Below are 8,635 nucleotides of genomic sequence, written 5' to 3' on the forward strand. Positions count from 1 at the left end.
ACACTTCTCAACTGTAATGTGAAGGACTGAAAGTGGCTAATGCATACCACAAGTGCTTCTGCAGGTCAGTAGACATTCAAGGAAACATTTTAGAATCTAAAAATGGTACAGACTTATTAGAGTTTGAATCTGAAATGTCTCCATGCATCTGAACTCTTGGTTGCCAGCTGTTGGCTCTGCATTTGAAAGTTGTGGAAACTTTTAGCCATGAAACTTAGCTGGTAGACATAAGACCACAGGTATGGGGCTTAAAGGTTATAGTCCAGCTTCACTTCTGACCCAGATTCTCTGCTTCCTGATCCACTGAGATGTGAGGAATCACCGCTGTACACTCCCACCATCAGCTCTACCAAGACTTCCCCACCATGATAGACTGCACCCTCTTAAACTGTGAGCCAAAATAAATCCCTTCTCCTTTAAATTGTTTCTGTCAGGTATCCTGTCACAGCAATGAGAAAAACAGCTAACACAATATTCATTCTAGAAACCTTAGAACATAAAAAATTTAGACTGAAAAAAATAAAATCCAAGCCCACCTCAGTGGACAGAGACTGGCCTCCACTGAGGCTGGCTGTCCTATCTTGGGTGTGGACACATGTTCTGGATTGTTTAAGTGTCTATTGTCCCTTGAGGGGAAGCAGCAGCATTTTCCACAAACATCTATCCTTCTACAGCATGTAGCCGTAGGCCTTGCATGGCAGTCTCCGTTCCTGTAGGCTGGCTTACCATGCCCTGGGTAAGGAGCCATTTCCCATTACTCAGAGGGCCTACAAAAATGTATTTGTTGGCATTCCCCTTTGACACCCAGGCCTGCTTCTCTTTGATGCTTCCTACCACGGTTAAGTGCAATTTTCTGTGGCCTTGGTTCAGTGCAAATGAGATCCCATCAATTGTAATCTGCTATGACCTTGGCTCTAGGAAAACTTCCAATCCCAAGCCCAGGCTGCCTTCATTTCACATTCCTCTTTGACTTGGACATCAGCTGGCTTTCATCTTAACATCAACAGTTTCATCTTTACCACAGAGAGTGTCCTCACAACAATGGAGTATACCGCCATTCACTTTCCCTTGGTAGGGACCACAGATCATCTGACTCCCCATCTAGCCCTGCCCCTAGAGTGGGCTTGAGAAGGCACCATTTCCTCTGCAGGCCAGCTGGGCAGAAGGGTAAAGGATGGGAGGCAGAGCTGGTGATGCCACATCTGAAGGAGAGAGGATGCTCTCAGGGTCTCACCCTTGTCATGCTCAAAATGACCCAAGCTTGTCTGGCCCTTGGTGCTCAACATTAGACCTGAGGGAGTGTGGCTTTAGGGGCTTTCTACATATAGGAGAAGAGGCCTTTGAGAAATAACCTGTCAGTCTCAGCTTCCTGATCCACTGAGATGCGAGGAGTCACAGCTGTACACTACCACTACCTACCTGGATATGGCCTATTCCAGATTGCCAGGCACCACTCTCCTTCCTCCTCTATCCATGTAGCATTCTGGGACAGAGCTTTCTGCACATTGCCAGGATCCAGCCTGGTGATTACCAGGGAAGTAGCCACAGCCTTACAAGAACCCTCAGAGGTCTCAAGAGAACTGATGCCCACAGGAAGGGTAAAAATCACAGAGACCCTGGAAGATGGGCTATAGCTCAGGTTCCTTGGTAGGTATCCCAAGAAATCCCAGCACCGCTACAGATAAGTCAGCCATAGAGTAAAATGATAGGCAGGAAGCTTCTGGAAGGTAACCACATTGCAGTCCCTGTTTTACAAGAACTGTCCCAACATCTTGGTCTGGAAGTAGAGTCTACACAAAGTTTACCTCTAGGACTCTTTCAGCTGTATCTGATGTTAGAATTTCCACTTTAATGCCCCTTCCATTGGGCAGAAATACATCCAGAGAAACTTTCCTGGTTGTGATGTTAAAAGTGTTCTGTAAACAAAAGGAGAACAGTCAGTTTCCACACTGGTCACAGAGAAAACCAGCAGTCCCTGGTTTCCTGTCCCTGCGATGGTACTCGAGGTCCACAAGAGTCCAGTACAGAGATGTAATGGAGGTTCTTTTGGGGGGTAGAGTAGGAGTGAAAAAGGGAATGGAGAGGGGTCAAGGAAGAGCAATAACATGAAGTCTGAATCATTTCCAAACAAACAACAGAGCATCCATGCAGGAGAGAAAATCCTTTTTATAAAATCACCCACATCTTCAGGAATCTCAGAAATTAACTCATAGATTCATACGTCTAAGCATCCCTAAATGTCTAGAGGTCAGGTTTTTTCTGATGCACTATATGAATAGGGGTACTGTTCATGGCAACTAACTTCCCAATTCTTTAAAAAAAATTTTTTTAGACAAGGTCTCACAATGCAGCCCTGGATAGACTAGAATTCAGTAAACAAACCAGGCTAGCCTCAAACTTACAGAGATCTGCCTGCCTTTGTCTGCCTCCTGAGTGCTGGAATTAAAGGCATGTACCACCACATCAAGTTCAGTTCCCCAATTCTTGAACACCAGATGGGCACCCATGAATTCAATTCAGTGCTAACATGATTTGCCCACAAGTTAAAGGGTTCAGCTCTACCAGACTGCCCCACTTTGGAAGTCCAGGCTACTCATATGTCTTTTCTAGCTCACTACCAATTCTGGGGTCCTTGTGACTCCTCTCAGCCTCCATAATTTGCTAGAATGACTCAAAGAATTCAAGGAAACAGTTTACTTACTATTACCAGTGCATTACAAAGGAGACAACCCAGGAAGAGCCTATGGACAAGACACAGGTCAGGGGATGTGGGGCATCTGTGACCTCTGCAGGTGAGCTGCCTCCCAGCACCTTCAAGTCTTCAACACCCTAGAAACTACACTCCCAATTCCACTGTTTCGGGGTTCCTTCATTCCTGGCACATGACCTTGCATAAGTCTGGACAGGTAACATCCCTTCTTTTTACCTCATTCCTTCAGCTCTAAAATAAGGATAATAATCACTCCATCTAAGAAGACTGTGGCAAGGGCTTGGGAAGGGACACTTGAGGATCATGGAGCAGCACTCATCACACACATTCAGGTGCCATTCTGGAGTTTTATTGCTTTGGGTTTTTAGTGATAAGAATGAGGAGAAAGCTACATAGCTTTGACTTGACTTAGGGATAACAGGTAAGAAATAAAGGAGTCAAGAAAGTTTCAGTAGCTCAATTGGTAGAGTGCTCGCCTAGAATGCATAAAGCCAGAGGTTCGATTCCCACCATATAAACTGAGTATGGTGGCTTATTCCTACAATCTCAGTGCTCAGGAGGAACAGGCTGGAGAATCAGAAGCTCAAGGTCATCCTCAGCTACACAGTGAGGTCAAGGACAGGCTGAGCTATAGGAGACCCTGTCTCAAAAACAAAACAACAACAACAAAACAAACACAAAGAAAGGTATGTTCAACACTCACATTCAATCAGATCCTGATCTTACATATTTTACATCCTAAACTGCCTCTATCACCAGTATCTTAGACCCACTTAACTCCTCCCCTGTCCTGGCCTCCTGCTGTGGCATCCTATCAGGCCCCTGCATCCATTCTCCCTGCACTCCTGGGCACACAAAGCACTCTTCACCAGCAGCCAGAGAAATACTCTATAATGCAAACCTGAAATGTTTTTTGTCGATAAACCCATCCTCCAGTGTCCTCACACTGCTCATGGGACATCTAACTGTACCAGTGTTCAAGGTGATACAGGTTGCCCCACCCAATGCTGTTCTCCCTGTATTAGGGAGTCAGATTCACTCCTGCAGCTGGCCAGCTAATCTTGAAGCCAATGCCCTCTCTTACCACAGCACAGAGTGAGTCTCAGAGAAGGTCATCAACCCGGAAAAAGCAGCATTTGGGGTGAGGAGTGAGAAGAGGGAGCAAATCTAACCTCCATGACTTCAGTTAAATGAGTGAATTTCCTTTTGTGACTGAAAAGCAATTTGGGGCTATCTCAGTGGCAGAACATGTATCTAGAATAAAACAGGCCTTGGGTTCAGTCCCCAGCACTGACTCATTTGACCATAGGGAAATGTCTGTGTTCAGATACAGAAGGCATTAGTCATACATTTAAGGACAATCAATATTATTTTTCTTTTAAACAGTGAAGTTTTAGCTTAAGGAAAAATAAACATCATTCAAGGAAGTAAAGGTACTATAGAGAGTGTTCAGCTCTAAAGGAAAAAATATTTTCATAAAATATTACAGATGCTTATATTGTGGTGTGCCAAGTTGGGAAGAGGGTAGACATGTCAGAGGGATAAAAAGAAGCTAAATTCCGTATCTCCATGACAGTCCATGGACAATGTCAAGAAATGGACAATTCGGGTAGTCACAGATAGCTATCATTAACTACAGATTTTTAACTGTCTGAAGAAAAAGCCACAAGATTTGAAAATCATTTTGAAAGCCTCCAGATGTCAAGGGATTGTTATGTTATTATCCTTTTTAGCACTATTTTGATTTTAAACTATAGGCATATTTTACTTTATCAAAATAAAGATTTAATAATGATATGATAAGAGAAATAATTGTACTAAAATGTGTTCACGTGATGAGAAAAAGGCACCAGATTAAAAACAGATGTTTGGAGTGGTGATTACAGGAGATTTGATACTATATGTCATATACAATTTTTTTTAGAAGAAGGATTTCATTACAGCTTTAACATACTCAATAACAGTTTCCAGAGCAAAGATACAACTCTTTCAAAAGTGGCTGTAAGTTTCTAGGTTTGCTGTTGAATTAATACAGTTATACAATATTGAACTCAGTATAAGCCCTGTAAAACATAAAACTGAATGAGTTTTTAACCTTTAAAAAAGATCTCCACTTCATTTTAAAATATACTGTTTCTTACAGAAAGACTCATTGTTTTTGCTCATAACACTGAGATGTTGGCACGTTCATCTCTAATCTGTATGTATCTGATTATTACTAGTATAATTGGTTGCACTCAGATCCCTGGTGTGGGGACCTAAAGGCCCCGTCTTGCCAAGGTGATGCTGAGAGGAAGTTACTGGGGCGCCGCCTGACTTGTTTTGAAAGTCCGATGGATACTTCCGCACTGCTGAGGAGTGCATGATCAGCGCATGATCATCCTTAAGACACACCCTCAGGGGGGAGGGGGATTTCCAGATGTGTTTATAAGCTCTGTAACACCTGCAATAAATGAGCTCCTGCTTGACTAGACTCCCCATTGCATCTGATTGTTCCTGGTGCTGGGGGCGACAAGGGCTGGTGAACGGCACACTTACTCATCCCCAGTCATCCTTGCGCGGGGGGTCGCAGGCTCGAATCCCCCGCACCTGGCAACTGTGTATGTCTATAAAGTCATTGGGTAGATTTCAATGGTAATGTTTATCACCTCTACTAATTAACATGATGTAAATTTTTATGATTCCTCCTCAAATATAATTAATTTTTTTTAATTTGTTGATTTTTTTTTTGGTGTATCATACAGAACATCCCACACAACATTATTTATCTATATACCCACTTCCCAGATGGCTCCCTCCTGCATAGCCTCCCTCCCCCCACTAGAGCCCTTATACTCTGTTATCCCTGCTACTGTCCACTGTGATGTCACCCCAGCCTTTCCCCACTACTTGTCCATCTGGTGAATCTAGTCAGCCTCTCTAGAGAAAAAGGCAACAGAAAAACAGATGTTTGGAATGGTGATTAGAGCAGATTTAATTCTATATGTCATATGTATTATTTTTTTCAATATATTATTTTTATTTTATGTGTACAAGTGTATTGCCTGCATGTATGCAAGTGCACCTGTGTTGTGCAATACCCACAGAGGACAGAAGAGGCCATCAGATCCCCGGAACTGGAGTTACAGATAGTTGTTAGCTGCCATGTGGGTGCTGGGATTCGAACCCAGGTCTTCTGCAAGAACAACCAGTGTTCTTAACTGCTGAGCCATCTCTCCAGCCCTGTAATAGGTAATATTTATTTAAATGCATTCATCTGTGAGTTATCTAATTAATAAAATGTAAAAGTAATACAAAGACAGAATTAGTGGGGGGAAATCAAGACGGCAGAATTGGATCTTATTTAAAAAAAAAAAAAAAAGTTCCCTCTCCTACTGGCAGGCCTCTCTCTGGGGTAAGTTGATCACACCCTCTGCACCTTGACTCCCCGAGTCTCATTCACCCTCCTATCTCCCCATCTGTCTCTCCTCCTAGCCTGGGACCTGTCCTATTCCTTGTCTCGGTGCCGCAGGCACCTGGGGAACCACCACTGCTTCCTGATCGTTTGCATCCAGACCAACTCAGTTCCTTCTGGGACCCCCCAGGAGCCCTCTGGGCCTAGCCCGGCCCTCACCTCCCTCTGCTTCCCTGGTCGGCACAACCCACCAGCCTCTTTCCTGGACTCCAGGGCTGACCTTTCCTCTTCCTGATCATTTGCACCCAGACCAACCCAGTTCCTCAGTGCAGTCCCCAGGAACCCTTGGGACTGATTCCCACCCCCATTTCCCTTTGCATCTCTGGGTGGCACAGCCACCAATGGAAAACAGAGTATCAACACTGGAAGATAAAGAGGACGAACTAGACCACTCAAGCAAAGATTATGAAAAATTTAAGAAAGCACAAGAATGGAATATGCAGGAATTGTGTGACACCATTAAAAGACCAAACTTATGAATCATAGGCACACAAGAAGGAGAAAAATCCCAAGATAATGGCATGGACCAGATCTTCAAAAGAATTGTGGAAGAAAATTTCCCAAAATTAAAGAAAGACATGCCCATACAAATACAAGAAGCATATAGAACACCAAACAGAGAGGACCAGAAAAGAAACTCTCCATGGCACATCATAGTAAAAACACTAAATGTACAAAACAAAGAGACAATACTGAAAGCTGCAAAAGAGAAACAAGTCACATATAAAGGAAAACCCATTAGGATTACAGCTGACTTTTCAGTGCAAACTAGGAAAGCCAGAAGAGCCTGGACCAAAGTATTCCCAGTGTTAAATGACCACAGATGCCAACCCAGATTACTATACCCAGCCAAAATATCTATTATAGTTGAAGGGGAAAGAAAAATCTTCCATGACATAAATAGGCTGAAGGAATTCATGTCCACAAAACCAGCCCTTCAGAGAGTTCTGGAAGCAATACAAAGAGCTGAAGAAAGGAATGACTGTACCCAAGGGGTTGCAGAAAGAAATTCAATGAAGGTATAACTGTGGAAAAGTACAGCTATATCAAGAATGTAAACAGAAATAAAAATGACAGGATTCAATACTCATCTTTCATTAATAACTTTAAATTTTAATGGACTGAACTCCCCAGTCAAAAGACACAGACTAGGTGAATGGATTAAGAAACAAAACCCATCTTTTTGTTGTCTGCAAGAAACTCATCTCACTTTCAAAGACAGACACTATCTTAAAGTGAAAGGATGAAAGAAAATATATCAAGCAAATGGTACTAAAAAAAAAAAAAAACAGGCGTAGCAATTCTAATATCTGCCAAAATAGACTTTAAACTAAAACTAATCAGAAGAGATAAAGAGGCCCACTTCATTCTGATCAAAGGAACAATAAATCAAGAAGATACTACAATCATGAACATATATTCACCAAACTCTGGTGCACACAACCTCATAAAAACAATATTACAAGACTTTAAGACCCAGATTAATCCCAACTCTTTAACAGTAGGGGACTTCAATACCCCACTGTCTCCATTAGATAGGTCAAGAGGGCAGAGAATTAACAGAAAGACATCTGAATTAAACAATATCACATATCAAATTGACTTAACAGACATCTACCGAATATTCCACCCAAGCAACAAAGGACATACTTTCTACTCAGAACACCATGGAACCATCTCCAAAATCGACCATATATGGGACACAAAACAAACCTCAACAAATACAAAAAGATTGAAATAATTCCATGCATTCTATCAGACCACAATGCAATAAAGCTTACAGTCAACACCAGAAGAAGCCCTAATCACCACATGAACACATGGAGATTAAACAGCACACTCCTGAATGATGAATGGGTCAAAAGAGAAATTAAGAAAGAAATAAAAGTATTCCTGGAATTAAATGAAAAGGACAATACAACACAACAAAACCTGTGGGACACGCTGAAAGCTGTTCTTAGAGGGAAGTTTATAGCTCTAAGTGCCTACATCAAAAAAAACGGAAAGAAGACAAATAAATGACTTAACATTGCAACTCAAGACACTTGAAAAGCAACACCAAATGAAACCCAAACCCAGAAGACAAGAAGAAATAACAATAATCAGGGAAGAAATTAATGAAATCGAAAAAAAACAATGCAAAAATCAATGAATCCAAGAGCTAGTTCTTTGAAAAGAAAAACAAGATTGACAGACCGCTAGTCCAGTTAACCAAAAGAAAGAAAGAGCACCTTCAAATCAACAAAATCAAAGATGAAAGGGGAAACATCACACGATACACCAGAAAGATACAGAACATTATGAGAGAATACTTTAAAAACCTATATGCTACTAAATTTGAAAACCTAAAAGAAATGGACGCATATCTAAAGGCATGGGAACCACCAAAACTAAACCAAGAAGAGATTAACAGCTTAAACAGACCCATATCACAAAAAGAAATTGAAACAGTAATACAAAACCTCCTGACT

The 8,635-nt window shown here is 41.8% G+C and overlaps 1 protein-coding gene across 5 annotated transcripts in view; it reads right to left on the reverse strand.

Moving 5' to 3' along the window:
* Snx31 (sorting nexin 31) overlaps positions 1-8,635 on the reverse strand; it is a 123,309-nt gene that overhangs the window by 79,179 nt on the left and 35,495 nt on the right. For all 5 annotated transcript variants that reach the window (XM_008831559.2, XM_029562786.1, XM_029562785.1 and 2 more), the window contains one exon: positions 1,806-1,916. In XM_008831559.2, coding sequence (XP_008829781.1) covers positions 1,806-1,916 — 111 coding nt within the window. The remainder of the gene's footprint in view (positions 1-1,805; positions 1,917-8,635) is intronic.

Source organism: Nannospalax galili, unplaced genomic scaffold (assembly GCF_000622305.1).
Source record: "Nannospalax galili isolate Female #2095 unplaced genomic scaffold, S.galili_v1.0 scaffold334, whole genome shotgun sequence".
NCBI classification, from domain to species: Eukaryota; Metazoa; Chordata; class Mammalia; order Rodentia; family Spalacidae; genus Nannospalax; species Nannospalax galili.